At 43.8% G+C, this 16,304-nt stretch overlaps 1 protein-coding gene across 4 annotated transcripts in view; it reads left to right on the forward strand.

Annotated features, from left to right (window-relative positions):
• The first annotated feature begins 206 nt into the window (after window positions 1-206).
• The window catches only part of ZNF76 (zinc finger protein 76), a 30,098-nt gene continuing 14,000 nt past the window's right edge, over window positions 207-16,304 (forward strand). Inside the window, exons 1-2 of one of the 4 annotated variants that reach the window (XM_027524419.1) lie at window positions 207-532; window positions 15,401-15,568. In XM_027524419.1, coding sequence (XP_027380220.1) covers window positions 15,496-15,568 — 73 coding nt within the window. In that variant the 5' untranslated portion in view covers window positions 207-532; window positions 15,401-15,495. Of the gene's footprint in view, window positions 533-15,400; window positions 15,569-16,304 lie in introns of those variants that run through there. The other 3 variants (XM_027524420.1, XM_027524421.1, XM_027524422.1) reach the window with 3 other exon arrangements.

The following is a 16,304-nucleotide window of genomic DNA, read 5'->3' on the forward strand; positions in this document are numbered from 1 at the left end:
GCCCGCGGGGCCTCGGACTCCTCCCCGCGCCCGCCTCAGGCCTCAGGTGACCGAGTCCCCTCTTCAGGAACAGGTGGCGGCTCTTTATTGCTATAGAGACGACCCGGCTCGTGAGCCGCGCCCAGGCCCTGACCGGGGCGTCGTGACGTCATCACGCCCTCCCCGGGCGCCCAGCCTGGCGGGCGGCGCGTCACCCGGGTCGGGGGGCGGGGCGGGGCTCTGAGGGGCACCGTTCGAGACCCCGGCCGCCCGGGCTCCGGCGGCCCGGGAACCGGGATAAGTGAGACGGCGGCCGCCGCCACTCGGGGTGCGGGGTGGAGCCTGCCCTGTATTTTCTATACGGGTTCCGGGGCCCGGTGGAGGCCCGCCGAGAGGAGAGGAAAAGTGCGGCGGCCCTGGAACCTGGATATCGCGCGAGGCAAGCGGCTCGCGGGCGGGCGGGCTATGGCGCAGGCGGGTTGCGGGGCCGGCGCTGGTGGCGGGGCCCGGTGCATGGCGGTCTGTCGGCGGAGTCGCCCTCGGGGGCTGTCAGGTTGGTGGCTACGGGAAGAGTGGGTCCACCGTGCCCAGGTGGGAGGCCGGGCGGGCGCAGGGTCCCGGGAAGGTCCCGAGCCTGGCGTGCCCACCCTCCTCTGGCCCTGTAGCTCGGTGGCCGGACTGCTGGTCGGCGGCCTGGCCCTCCCGCACCTCGGGTCCCGGCTCCCATCCCTGCCTCCCAATTCCGCCCTGTGACTCCTGCCCCGTGACTCCCACACCCCACCGTGTGACTGCGCCCGCCCCCACCTCTGACCCCCCACCCACTGACCCTAAGACCTCACCAGGTAATCCTCACTTCTTACTCTTTGACTCTGCCAATCCAGGAACTTCCCCAGCACTGCCCAGGGGCCCACCAACACAGTGACTGACCACCGGACATCCCCACATCCCTTCAAACCTTACTGACTCCACTAGTCTGGTAACCCGTCCAGTTCTACCCTGTATTCCCCCCCACACACAAACTTGGTGACTCCCCTCAGACCTTTTCTGGTAACTCCTAAACTCAGCCGTCTAAAATAGTTTCTCAGCCAGTCATCTTCTATGTAACCCTCAATGTCTGATAATCCATTCTTTTCCCTATAACTTCATGACCTCATTCCATGTTCCCCCTCCATCCTGAAGTCACCTCCGCTGACGTCCCTGTCTGCACTTCAGCCCCCCAGTATCAACCAGCACATGACTAAACAAGTGCCCTAGCACGGAGCTGGTGCCCAGGAAGTTATAGAGATGAATATGAAGTAGATGCAGTTGGAGGCATCAGAGAATCTGGATTGAGTATGTGGTCCCAGATGGAAGTCCTAGCTCTGCCACTAGAACTCCTTTCCTCTCTCTCGACCTCAGTCTTTCATCTATGATAAGGTTGGGTTAAATGACCTCAGTTTTCTTCCAGCTGTGAAGTTGTACAATTCTCAATCAAGATAATATTTGTTTGCAATCGTTTTTGTATTCCTAGCTAGAAGTTTACTTTTGTAACCTCACCCCAGGGTCAGTAATGTATTCAAACACTTGGCACGAAGCCTAGCCTAAGGGAGCCCTTAAATATATGCTGAGAAGCTCTTATGGGTCTTAACTCCATCCTGGGTGCTAGGGAGTCAGCAGATAATGAATGCAGGGCCCACACTTTGCATTATCTTTGTACCCCTGAGCTCTTGGAATCCCTGTCCTCTTAGGTCTCCTATGGCCTCCTCACTTCTTTGGCTCTTGACTCTGGTTATCTCCTTAATGAAGATTAGCACTTAGTGCTAAGCACCTACTGTGTACCACACTTTGTATGTGTAAATTAAGTTTTCCCTTCACAAACCAAAGACATGATTCTTCCTATGTCTACCACTGTTTCCCTTATTTTGTTTGTTTTGGTTTAGTTTTAAACAAATGACGAACCTGGATTCACACAGATGAGTAGCAGAGCTGGCATCTGAACACGATCTTCAAAACTCTGTTGATCCATAGCTTCTCTTGCTCCTAAACCTACCTGGGTTTCCAGGTTACCCTCAGCCCCTTGTTCCTTATTTTCTAATAATTCCTAAGCCCAACATCAACACTTGCCACGACCTCCAAGGTTTCTATTAATATTAACCTTTCCTGCATGGCTTGGTGTCTTCCTCAACCCATTATTCATAACTTCTGACCCCAAGTGTCCTGAGACCCCTGCACCTTAGTACCTCTCTTTATCCTTTGTCCAAATATCCTCTCACCCTATGAGTCCTTGGAGCTCCCGCTTATCGTAAGGTGTCTCCCGTCTCACTGGCACTTTACCCCAAATCCTCTCATCCTAAGTCTGCTTACCCCCAGGAATTCATATAAATAAGAGATTTCCAATCTCTTATGAGTGTTCCAGCTGCCTCCTTTCTGCCATCCATAGCTACATCCTATTACCCAAAACCTTTATCTAGTGACCACTTCACCCAGCTTCAGTGAAGTGACCCCCTTCCATTCCAGTGGGAACCCATCCTTCATAATCTGTACACCCTCCCATTCAAAGGTCCCTCTTTTTCACACCCTGTTAGTATCTTGTGAGATCCTGCCTCTCAAGATCTTGGGTCATGTGGCATCTTTTTCACTTCCATCAGTGATCTCCTTTTCAAACCAGAATCGTCCCTTTACTAATCCCTATTCTTGTGCCCCATCCATTGTCACAGTGCCTTTTTCCTACCTTACTCCTTCTCTCTCATGCATCCTTACCTCACCAATCTTGGTAACATTGATTATGATGTAAACCTTTCTTCCATCTTAATTCTGCCCTTCTTCCACTCTCCTGTGCACCTAATTCCAGGGGCATATGAATGAGCATGCACTTTCTCCTTCCTACACAACCTGGCCAACCAAACCTCATTGGTTTGTCCAAAGAGCTGCACTCTTCTGGTAATAGACCACTAAGGTCACAGTCCTTTAGGTAGCCAGGAGAGAGTTCTTGGAAGTCCTTCTGAATCCATCTAGCCATGTCTCCTTGACACAGTCTCTTCTGTTTATAAAGCTGCTTGCTGTATATGCTCTCAAAGAGTAGAACACTTTGAGTGTCGGCCCTGAGGTAGCTCCATTGTTTTCCAAACCCTGGGATGACTTTCCAGTTCTCTGCCACCAGAAGACTGGATGGTAAGTAGCAACATGTGACATGAAAGATCCACTTCCGAAAGTCTATTCTGTGGATCACTGAATTCTCTGACCCCATATAATATATGTATTGGCTGTATAGCAATAAATTCAGCAGAGGGCAAAATTAGAGTTAAGGAAGAGGTAAATCTCGGGGTCTGCAAATTCTGTGGATTGATTTTTTTTTAAGGAACTTTTGCCTTGGGTTTGTTTAATCTCTCAGGCTAGAATGTATTCTGCCTTGGATGTTAGCTATTCCCACTACACTCTTCTCACACAACACCCATCCTCCACCCCACACTGATTTCCTTAGGAACAGAGGCTGGGTTTTCTTATTTTCTGTCTTCTTAATCCTGTCCCTCATATGTAGCAGGTAGTCATTAAATACTTACTGGATTGAACAAGTTCATTCAGAAGTTCTGCCTCAGATACAAACAAGTGAAAACAGCTCATGTCTACATCTATTTTGTAGCTACAAAACCCTTCTCCCCAAATCCCTCCAAACATGATAAGTGACAAGTCCCTTGATTTAAACAGTTTGGAATTTAGATACTTCCTTTTTTAGTCATTGCTTTGGTGAGAGAATGGGTGTAAGTGCTTTTTTAGTGCTTTTTTTTTTTAACTGTATTTCTAGTAAAACTAGAGAAATTGGTTGACATAGTTGCTAGAATACAGTGTTAACAAGACCAGAGTGTGTCATATGTAGATCAGTTCTCAAGAAACAGCTTCATGAAATATTCAGTGGGGGTTGCAGAGACAGAGAACAGAAGAAACCAAATTGACATAATGTTGGTAATTGTTGAATTTGGGTAATGGGTTCATGGAGTTCATTATACTATTCTTTCTACTATTCTGCATGTTTGAAATCCATAATAAAGAGTTTGAGAAAGAAGAAGAGGACAGATAGGTGAACACATGCAAGTTTAGCACTGGTCCTTGAAAGATATCTCAAAGCAGATAGTTGCTGTTAAACTGAGTCAGTACTACTATCTAGTCCCAACCTATTTTTGACCTCTTCTGTTTATGAGGTATCAGGATGCCAAAGCCAAAAATTAGCACTATGCAGAATTGTACCATCCTGGCAACAAGCACCTGTTGCCCTGGTCCTGCCTTGCTTCCCAGCCCAGACCTGGTTTCTTGTAGTAAGGGACTGGGCTGGACCTAAGAAGAAGGAGAAGCTGTGCGGGGAGTGAGGGTGAGGTCAGAGCTCAACCAGGGTCTTTCCCTTCTGGCCTGAACCCTTTAGATTACTGGGAGATTCTAAAGGTAAGGATGTTCATTCATTCATTCATTTACTCATTCATTCATTCCACTAATGTTTGCTGAATATCTGCTAGAAGCCAGGTACTTTTCTAGTACCTGGGGATAGAGTAGTAAATAAAACAAAGCTCCAGGATTTAAGTAGCTCACCTGTTGGGATGAAGCAGAAGCATATGATAAACAAGTGGAATATATATGGAGAAAATTAACCAGAGAAGGAAGATAAAGAGTACCAGAAGTCAGGGTATTAAATTTTATTAGGGTGGTCAAGGAAGGTCTCACTGAAAGGGTAGCATCTAAGCAAAGACCCACAGGAAGTTAAGGGGTGAGCCAGGCATTTATCTGAGGGAAGTATATTCCCTCTGCTGTCAGAGAGCAAGTGCAAAGGCCCTGAGGCAAGAGTACACCTCGTATGTTCAAGAAACGTGAGGACACCAGTCATTATGGCTGCAGTAGTGTGAGAGAGGAGAAACAGCAAGAGATGTGGGTGGGAGTAGATTTGTGGTAAATCGTATTAGGCCTTATAGGCCCCTGGATTTTCTGTGAATTGTGAGTGAGATGGGAGCCATTGGAGGGTTCGAGGCACATAAGTGACATGATCTGACATAAAGGATCATTCTGGCTGCTATGTTGAGAATAGGTTGTAGTGGGCAAGAGGGGAAGGAAGGAAACTGATTAGGGAACTGCTACTGTGGTCCAGGCAAGGAAAGTGGGTAGCTCGGACCCGAAGTAAAAAGCCAAAGAGTGAGAAGTGCTTGAATTCTGGATATGTTTTGAAAAAGGAGCCAGTAGGATTTGCTGAAGGATTGAAAGTGGCATGTGAAAGAAATAGAGAAGTTGAGGATTGCTCCATCACTTTTGGCCTGAGCAGTTTAACAATGGAGTTCCCATTTACTGAAAAGGGGGAGCCTGGAAGAAGGGCACACGGTGAGGAAGGGAGCTAAGGTATTCACTTTTGAATATGTCAAGTTTGAGATGTTTGGGGACAAGGAAATATTGAGTAAGCAGCTACATATACAAGTCTCTCCGACTTGCTGGTGAATGTCTGCCCTTCTGGGAACTGAAAGAACACTGTTACCGGGCCAGAGACAAAGGAGCAGAGTGGAAGAGCACTGACGGCTCTGGCGTGGGACTCGGCTCTGCCCCCAGGTAGCCATGTGATCCTTTGGGACTCCTCTGGCAGCTCTGGCCTCTGTCTCTTCATCTGCAGAATGACTGCTTTAGACTAGAAATGAGCTGTCTTCTCAGCCCCTCCTGCTGTGAGAGCTGATGAAGCAAGCTTAGAGCAAGTGAGATAATGTATCTGTATATCTGAGAGCATGTTGTAAACTGCTGAGCTCTACACAGGGTAATATTATTGGTGCTGAGTCCTCCCTTCCTTCACTAAAGCAATACCCAGTGAATGCCTGCCATGTTCTGGGCTCTGGACACAGAGGATCCAATAACAGGGAGATATATCCGTGCCCTCATGGAACACTGCAGACGAGCCACCTGGTGTAGTAACTTCATTGCTGAGTGCAGAAGAAATGGCTGGGGTCTCACGGTCTGCTGTGGTGTTGGCCAGGGAAATCTTGTTCTTGAACTGGGTCTGGGAGAAAACTTTGTGGATGTCATAGATGAGGCAAAGTGGTAATTCAAGTGAGGAAAAAGTTGGCGTCCTCTTTGGGGCTGGAGAAAGAGCTGGGATGGTGGGATTCAGTCCCTTCCCTCTTTCATTCCTTCACTCAGCATTTACTCTTCTGCCAGGAACTTCTTTTAGGGAGCTTATGTCTCTACAGTAGATGAAGGATTTCAAAGCCAATTTCAGAAGTTTCAATCAGATCTGATTCACAATAAGTGGAGCTGATTTAGGATTCAAATTTGAGCTAAAGAGCTCAGTTAGCTATGTGACCTAGTAGTGTTATTCATTTAGTATCTGTGGGCACATTCTTTGTAAGGTGCTAATTAAGCCGAAATGCTTGCTCTCTAAGAACTTGAATTATAAGCAGTTTAACTGTAAGTAGGAGTGTGTTATTTTCATCCCAAAAGAGTTAAGTTTGAGGGAAAAATAACATAACTGGCAGAGTAATCCCTTCACTGCATCTGGAAGCACAAACATCTTACCCTGTGTCATTTAGATGTTTATGTTTCTATTTAAGGAGAGTCTCTGACCAACTAAACAAGAATATAAGATATAAGGACTTCTTTGGCAGTCCAGTGGTTAGGACAGGTTAGGACTCTGTGCTTCCGTTGCAGGGGGCACAGGTTCAGTTCCTGGTCAGGGAACTAAGATCCTGCATTCTGTATGCCTTGTGGTGCAACAAATAATAATATTTTTTTTAATACAAGGTATAGCCCATCTTAATGAACAGGATCCCTGGAGAAGGGAATGGCAGCCTACTCCAGTATTCTTGCCTGGAGAATCCCATGGATAGAGGAGCATGGTGGGCTATAGTCCATGGGGTCTCAAAGAATCAGACACGACTGAGCGACTAACACTTTCAACTTTCAATGAACAGGTCACTCACAAAATGAGAGTGGGTATGTAACCAGCATCTTGTGCAAGTAGCTCTTGTTTTCTGTCCTGTCTTTTTCTGGGATGAATGTTAGACCTCAGCACCTGAACCTTTTCTGGTGGGGTTAAGCATTGACCGATTGTTCTCTGGAGAACCTGGAGCCCCTATAGTGCCATCAGCAGTGCACACTTGCACCCGCCTCTCCTGGCCTTGCCAACATCGATGGTTGGATATTTCTTTTTTTTTTTTTTAATTAATAGACTATTTCTTAGAGCAGTTTTAGGTTTACAGAAAAACTAAACAGAAAGTACAGAGAGTCCCTGTGTACTCCCTTTTTACGCAACCCCTACCCTAAGCCTCCCAGTTTCCCCCAGTTAGCATCTTACACTGGTGGGGTATATCTGCTACAATTGATGACCCAATGTGGAGGCATTATTATTAACTAAGTCTATAGTTTACATTGCTGAAACTCCAGTACTTTGGCCACCTCATGCTAAGAGTTGACTCATTGGAAAAGACTCTGATGCTGGGAGGGATTGGGGGCAGGAGGAGAAGGGGACGACAGAGGATGAGATGGCTGGATGGCATCACTGACTCGATGGACGTGAGTCTGAGTGAACTCCGGGAGTTGGTGATGGACAGGGAGGCCTGGTGTGCTGCGATTCATGGGGTCGCAAAGAGTCGGACACGACTGAGCGGCTGATCTGATCTGATCTGATAGTTTACATTATGGCTCACTCTTTGTGTTGTACACTCTGGATTTTCAAGTATCCACCATTATAGACTTGTGCAGAATAGTTTCACTGCTCTAAAAATGTGTTATGCTCTGCCTATTCATCCCTCCCCTCCTTCCCCTGCACCCTTGACAACCACTGATCACTTCACTGTCTCTTAAGTTTTTTCTTTTCCAGAATATCATATCATTAGAATGATACTGTATGTAACCTTTTCAGATTGGCTTCTTTGACTTAGCAAAGTACATTTTAAGGTTCCTCTGTGTCTTTTCGTGACTTAATAACTTTTCTTTTTATTGCTGAATAATATTCCGTAGTATGAATGTACCACAGTTTGTTTATTGAAGGATGTATTGATTGCTTCTGGTTTAGGGCAATTATGAATAAAGCTGCTAAATAAATAAACATCCATGTGCAGGTTTTTCTGTAGACATAAGTTTTCAACTCATTTGGGTAAATACCTAGAAATAGGATTTCTGGATCTTATTGTAAGAACATGTTTAGCTTTGTAAGAAACTGCCAAACTGTCTTCCAGAGTGCCATTTTGCTCTGCCATTCTGCATTCGCACCAGCGTTTGGAGTTTGCAGTGTTCTGGGTTTTCAGCTCCTGTAGTAGGTGTGTGGTGATATGTCATTGTTTATTGGCTATGAATACTTTCACTTTGATTTTTGGTAATTCCATAAGTATAATATCATCATGATTATTCTTTCTTGTTCTTTAATTACTAATGAGAATGAACCTTTTTTGTGTGTTGTTTACTTAATATTAGTGTTTTTTTGCTTGTGTGAATTCATATCGTCCAGGGGAAATTTGGTATTATTCTTGGAGGTTTGTAAGTGTCTGCACGTGGCTTTTTCTCTGCCTGGGTTTTTTTTTATTGTGGTAAAATACACAGAACATAAAATGTACCATATTAACCATTTTTAAGTGTACAGTTCAGTTACATGTTTGTTTTTTTTTTTTTGGAGTGTAGTTGATTTACAGTGTTGTGTTAGTTTCTGCCAAACAACAAAGTGAATCAGTTACACATGTGCATATATCTGCACTTTTTTATATTGTTTTCCCACATAGGTCATTACAGATTATTTAGTTCCCTGTGCTATACAGTAGGTCCTTATTAGTTATTTATATGTGTTTTTAATATCATGCCTTATATTTTATTTCTTTAATATTTCCCCCTAATGCTGAGGGTTTTTTTAAAGCCAACTCTTCTGACTTAGATTTCTTTGCTTCAGAGGGCCAAAACTACCTTCTCTTCCTGTTTGAGATCTGGATATTATTCCATTTTGATTAACTGATAATATAAATTTAACCTTTTTGTCCCAGAGTGATGTTTTAAATAACACGATGTTTCTAAATAACTGTGATGATCCAGTCCCTTCTGAAACTGTCAAATAGCCTGTCTCAAGCACGCAGTGACCCCAAGCTGAATTCCAGTAACAATTCAAATGTAACCTCCTCATATCTGTATTAATTTGTTTGTTGATATAAAGTGATATCCTTAGGATAACCCTTCCAGATTGCCTTTTTTTCTGGACTTTTCTTTTCATGGACTAAAGGTGAGTTTGAAACTAAGCCATGATTGCTCTGTAGAGTGTTTACAAACTAAGGTGCTAAATTCACTTAAACATTTGTCTGAAAATTAGATTTTTAAGTTATCTGTTTTAGTTTAAAATGAATGCCATTTTGCAGTAAAGGAGACTGTATTTTCATTGACTTTTTTGGAATTAAAAATAATCCATTTTGCCCAATTACTCCCTTTTCTGTGACTACTTCAAACCTGTAAAATTGCAGTAGCCAAATAGGAACCATACTAAAAAGCACTTTGGGCTTTTAACATCAGTGTGCCTTTTGGAAAGAGATGTTTAGCTGGTGTTTTAAATGTGTTTCTGTTATTAATTTCCTGTTTTCTCTTTAGTTTTTGGAAACCCACAGAACCAAGCCTGTTTCACTACGGGTTTTGTGTGTGCACTGAAGTCTTTTTCTATAATAACAAACACGGAATCATTTTACTACAGCCCTTCCAAATCTGCTTCTCATTTGTTTGCCACTTGACTCCCTCAGTCTTTGTCCCTCCCAACCTAATGTCGCTTTGTCCTTTCTGAGAAGTTTTCTATATTTCCACATTAGTAATTATCTGAGTGAAAATTGTCATTTTTCCCCCCAAAGTTGAACATTTCTCTGTTTCCAAGCAAACGTTTTCTTTCTTTCTTTTTTTGGCTCCTCAGTACCCTCTGGGCTGACAGAGTCCAGAAACCCTATTTCAAATGTTCCCAGAATTCGGGTTAGTAGAAAATGATAGACTAGCAAACAGGTGCCTGTAGTCCAGGCGAAGCCCTGCTTAGGTGTGGGTCAGATTAGATCTGAACCATGACATAGTGGAGAAGCACGTGGCTACTCTTTCATTTCCCATCTGTCATACCTCTTATTTTTCTGCTTTAAGGACACAATTTAAGCCCATCTTTTTTCACAGGGAAAGATTCAATGTATCTAAAAAGTTTTCGTAAATGTTCTCTCTCTGGTAACTATAATTTATGTTTACAAGAGGAAACACATTTATATATTATGAAGTCATGGAGCTGTTTCCTGCACCAGAACCAACAATATGTTAAGTTCATTTAAAAATGCAACAAACAGGAACTGGACTTGCTGCTAATTCTGGGTGTGTCAGTCTCCCTTTTCATCCCTACCTTTTGTCTTGGCTCTTATTCCTCACCACACCTCCCCCTAGACTAGCTCTCCATTCGGCTCAGGTCATTAGGGAGCTGGTAAAAATTACACGCTCCAAAAAGAAAAGGTAGCAGCTACTCCTGCTCCCCCCGCCCAGCTCCCCCCTGCCCTTTGTCAGAGGGCCAGGGGAGTTACAAATCTGAAGTGTCCAGTACAGGCAGGAACTGCTCAGACCCAGCCATCCTCAGGCAGTGACAAGCCTTCTTTGGCTCTGCCAATGTCCCTGCGGTAGTACTGGCACAGGAGGCTTCGGAGTTGACCATTATTTAACAAAAGAAAAGAAGAAAAATGGCAATCAGACACTTGTATGTGCCTGGCCGCCAAGAAGCAACTTCTCACCATCCGCAGTCAGGCACTTTTGGAAGGAGGATTCAGCGATCCGGAAGGGCTAGAGAGCAAGAGGGGACTGTTTTATTAAAGGTTTATGTTATGAGGCTTAAGGAGGAAAACTGAATATTTAGCCTGGACATGAGAACATGTAAAAGAGTAGGGATTTGTTTTCTTTGAGTCTAAAAAGCGTTATTTTGGGAAATGTGGCTGCTAGCTGTTCCCTCCTTCTATGTGGTCAGGTTGAGAAGAACCAGGATTAAGTTGCAGTGGGTGAGATGAAAGTTAAACAACCAGTATTCAAGTGTTCTAAGAGCTGATGTTGTGTTACAGTGGATTAGCAAAAGGAGGAAATAAACCAGATATTAAGAGGTATGGACTCTGGGGCCAGCCAGCCTGGCTTAGATCCTGGCTTCAGCACTAACTTGTTCTAGGACCTTGAGCAAATTACTCCACCTCTAAGCTTCAGTCACCTCAGCTGTAAAATGGGGATAGTGTACTCATTTCCTCATAGGATTGTTTTTAAGATTAAAAAAGATAGTATAGATAGAGTACTTTAAACAGCAGCTGACATGTATTAAGGGGTGTATATTTAATAAATGTAATTACATGAATGGTGGCAAGGATTTTAGGGTCATTTGGGCCAACAGTTCATTTTACAGATGAAGAGGCAATAACAGGAGGTGAAATTGAGGTTACGAGCCTTTCTACAGATCCCAGGCTGTTGTCAGTACTCCTAGCTGTTACAGGAATACTCATTGCTTCAGAAGCATATCCCTTTAGGTTCCCCTTTCACCCGCTTCCCTAGAGCCAGCATTTCTCGGGTAATCCCTGTGTGCCTTCACTGCGCTAAATGCTGACGTATGTGACCTCATTTCATCCTGACAGTAACGTGACAAAGACGCCACTGTTATCCTCATTTTGTTTTTAAGATGTATCATCTAAATTTCAGAGAGGTCCAGTTACTTCCAAGGACACACAGCTTGAAAGAGGCAAAGTCTGAGTTAGAACCAAGACTGACAGCAGAGCCTGTGTTGTTAACCATGGCACAGATTTTCCTCAGAAAATCTCAGTAGAATACAGATGAGCTAAGTTAAACCAGCCATTGCCTCAGCAGCCACAGGGCCCAGCCATAAAGATCTGAGGCTGGTTTGTAATCCCGACATAGGTCTCTCAGGTGTATTATTTCTGATACAGTGCTGTTAATATGAAAACAGTTCCCCAAAAGAACTTATCTCCCTGGTTAAGAGAATGAAAGTCGAAGGTCCTGGAGCAGTCCAGTAGTGGCCAGGCCCAGGGCTTTCATGAGGTAGGGACCATGTTGGGGGTCATCAGGACTCTGGGCAACACTGAGGTCACTGCCAGGATCCGAGCAGACCAGAAAAGATGAATCATGTATCGGAATTCCTACCTAGACCAATGGTTCCTTACCTCCTTCAATCCCTGTAAGACTCCAATGACAGTCATGACTCTCCCCTCTTCAGAAAAATGTGCAAGCTCACACACCAAAAACGTGTTATCAGGTGGCTTCAGGGTTCATAAACTCTAGCTAAAAACCTCTGTATTAGGCAGCAGAATAGACTCCTTAGGAGTACTGCTCTGGTGCCAGGTGGGCTGGATTCAAATCCTTTCTTTCATTTACTAGCTGTGCAACCTTGAGTAGAGCTTCAACTCCCTCAACTGTAAAATGAGGATAATAGTATTTAATTAAAGGGTCAGTGTGAGGATTAAACAGGTTACCAAATTTAAATGCCTAGTACATGGTTAGCTCCCTGGCCGTGTTCACTATCAGCGATAGTAGCATTGCTGTCCCCAGAGCTTAGCCCATTCAGTAAATGTTATGGACAGAAGGTATGAATCATTCTGGTGGAGATGCCGAGTCTAGCAGAGACCGTCCCCACCAGTGTGTCACAGACGGGCTGTAGTTATGTCAGGGTGCTTACCCACTCAGCCCTTGGAACTGCCAAAGCTCTAGCTGGTTGCTCATGACTTCAAGCACCAGCACCCAAAGTGTGACATACAAATATCCTCTCTGGGTGCCCTGATGTGATAACAGGTTGGGCAGCACTGATTGAGAAGATGAGCTGGCAGCTAGTAAGAGTCCAGTAGGCCGTGCAGACTTCGAGCCCGGGAGAATCCTATGGATGGGTGGCAAAGAGAACCTTGCCCTGGAGCAGGGCTCCGGTACTCCGTCCCACAGCAGACGCGCGTGTCAGTGCTTCCCTACTGGGACAAGGACTGGCACGTCACAGCTCGAGGATTTGTGGAGAGCCCGCAGTGAGCCAGGAACTGGGTTTGGAGCCCGAAGTCTTGTGTAGGCAACGTGTATTAAAGAAGAAGAGGTAGGCATGTGACCCTGGGACTGTGAGTGCCAGGAAAACGTGGTGGCCAGGGCTGCAGGGACTTCTGAGGGGAGCAGCCTTGCCTGCAAGGTGAATGAATTCTTAGGGTGATAGGAAGCCACTGAAGAGTTTTAATCAAGGAAGTAGTAGGTTTAGATTTGTCCTTTAAAAACAAGGCATTCTGACACAAAATTTGAGTGAGAAACAGGCAAGAATTTATTGACACATATTAGGAGGTTCTTACATTAGTCAACAGGTGAGGTGGTACTCACCTGGAATTAGGTACCTTGACCTTCTTGTCTGTCTTTTAATTATTTAAATTGAGGTATAATTGACATGCAACATTATATTTGTTTCAGGTGTACAACATGCAGCAGTATCTGTATATTGTGAAAGGATCACCACAGTCAGTCAGTTAACATCCAGCACCATATGCAGTTACAGAATTTTTTTCTTGTGATAAAACTTTTAAATTTTATTCTCTTAGCAACTTTCAAGTATGCAATACAGTTTTATTAACTGTAGTCATCATGCTGTACCTTACATCCCCCGGGACTTATTTTGTAACTGGAAGTTTGTGCCTTTTCACTCCCTTTACTCATTTTACCTACTGCCAACCCCTGCCTTTGGCAGTCACCAATCGGCTCTCTGTATCTATGAATCTAATTTTTTTAAGGATTCCACATATAAATGAGATCATACGGTGCTTATTTTTTCTCCGCCTGACTTATTTCACTTATCGTCATGTCCTCAAGGTGCATCCATGTTGTTGAAATGGCAAGATTCTATTCTTTTTGTGGCTGAATAATATTCCAGTCTGTGTGTGTGTGTGTGTGTGTGTGTGTGTGTGTGTGTGTGTGTGGTGTAGCTCTTTCTTTATCCATTCCCCCATCAGTGGACACTTAGATTGTTTCCATGTCTTGGCCATTGTAGATAATGCTGTAATGAATATGGAAATGCATATATCTTTTCAAGTTAAGGTTTTTGTTTTCTTTGCATAAATGCACAGAAGTGGGATTGCTCAATCAAATGGTAATTCTACTTTAAATTTTTTGAGGAATCTCCATATTGTTTTCTATAGTAGCTACACCAATTTACATTCCCACCAATAGCACACAGCGTTCCCTTTTCTCCACATCCTTGCCAAAACTTATTTTTTCTTGTCTTTTTGGTAATAAAACATTCTGATAGATATGAGGTGATATCTCATTATGGTTTTGATTTGCATTCCACTGGTGATTAGGGATGTTGAGCATCTTTTCATATACCTATTGGGCATAGAAAGCTGTCTATTCATATCATCTGCCTGTTTTTTCAGTTGGAGTGTTTGGCTTTTTGCTACTGAGTCATTTGAGTTCTTTGTGTATTTTGCATATTAGCCTCTTATCAGATACAGGATTTGCAAATATTTTTACCATTTAATAGGTTGCTTTTTCATTTTATTGATGGTTTCCTTTGCTGTGCAGAAACTTTTTAGTTTTTTTAGTCCCAATTGTTTATTTTTGTTTCCTCTGCTTTTGGTGACAAATTCCAAAAAGAAATCATTGGCAACTTACCACCTATGTTTTCTTCTAGGAGCTTTATGGTTTCAGGTTTTAAATTCAAGTCTTTAATCCATTTGAATTAATTTTGTGTATGGTGTAAGATGGTGGTATTCCTAGACTTCTGAGGATAAAGGGGGAATCAAGAATGACCCCACTGGGAATCCCTTGGTGGTCCAGTGGTTAGGACTCTGTGCTTTTACTGCAAAGGGGCTAGGATCAATCCCTGGTCAGCAACTAAGATCCTGCAAGCTGCATGGCCCCCCCAAAAAGAATGACCTCACTGATTCTTGGTGAATGGATGGATCTGAGCACAGGAGAGATGTCAGAATGGTCACAGAGAACCAGCAACCCCGGAGTTGGCCTCCTGCCTTCAGTGAGTCTCCCTTCTAGGGGAGTGAATTTAAAAGTGGGTTTTATAAACAATTGACTTGTTTATTTACTGATGTGTTTGGCTGCACTGGGTCTTGGTTGCAGTATGCAGGATCTTCAGTTGTGGCATGTGGTTTCTAGTTCCCTGACCAGGGTTCAAACCCCTGCCCTGTGCTTTGGGAGCACAGAGTCAGCCTCTGGCCTAGCAGGGAAGTCCCTAAAAGTGGGTTTTGATTAATGAAATCTTAATTTACAACCAGTTTGGCTGGCATGTTTCTCTTGAATGCTCAGTTTTTAGAATTCTTAAATGTGTATATTTCGAACTCTTAATAAAAGCCAACATAGTTCTCTACTTTGAAGAATTCATCTCTTTTTCTTCTTCTTCTTGGCTGGCCTCATTCACTGTCCCTGTGTGTCCTTGTGGCAGGAGGAAGCCATGCAGCTCATAATATGACACTGTCCATTTTCTCAGATCTGTGACGCAAAAGGAAATCTCTAACCTCAGCTGTGGCTCCGGTGCTGGAAAGAAGCCAACTTCATGTCTTACTGCACAGGCAGGAGTTTGCCATGGAGAGCTTGGGGCTGCAGACGGTGACCCTCAGTGATGGGACGACGGCCTATGTCCAGCAAGCTGTCAAAGGTATTTCCGCGGACTGCAGAATCCTGCCCTGTCCCGGTCCAAGAGTCTCATGACCACCCTGCCCTCTTGCCTGCTTGCTACAACTTTCTCTGCATGAGAATATCTCAAGGTGATTGATGAAAAAGTAACTCTAAAATATAATGCCACCTAGGGAGGCTAGAAAATCAGATTAGCCTAGCTACAGGAGCCAAGATTCCCTTATGTGTGGTAAGAGGTTCATAAATATTTCTGGCATGGATGAACACAGTGCTGCTTGTGACTTCCTGCTTTTCAAATATTCCCTTTCCAGTTTTCTCAGTTCTTTCTAGAAGCAGTTCATTTTAATTTAAGCAAGTTTAAGCAATCAAACTATCTTCTGAGCATGTGCAACATACTCTTTAGGTTCAGGGTAGGGGGCCCCACTAGGGTGACCAGAAAAAGTCTACAGGGCACATAGTTAAATTTTAATTACAGATAAACAATGAATAATTTTGTAGTGTAAGTATGTTCCAAATACTGCATGAGAAAGCTATGTATAAACATAAGATTAAATACTAAAAGCAATAACATAGTAATACCAAGTACTAAAAAAAAAAAAAAAAAATCCTTCACTGTTTATCTGCAATTCAGATTTACCTGAAATTCAAATTCTCAAGGAACTTAAATTCAAGGGGGCATGGAGTCAGAACAGAGCATTATTGAAGAGCAGGGGCTTTTGGCCAGGACACTCAGTGTCCTGACAAGCTCCTTCTTTTCG

Source organism: Bos indicus x Bos taurus, chromosome 23 (assembly GCF_003369695.1).
Source record: "Bos indicus x Bos taurus breed Angus x Brahman F1 hybrid chromosome 23, Bos_hybrid_MaternalHap_v2.0, whole genome shotgun sequence".
Taxonomy (NCBI): domain Eukaryota; kingdom Metazoa; phylum Chordata; class Mammalia; order Artiodactyla; family Bovidae; genus Bos; species Bos indicus x Bos taurus.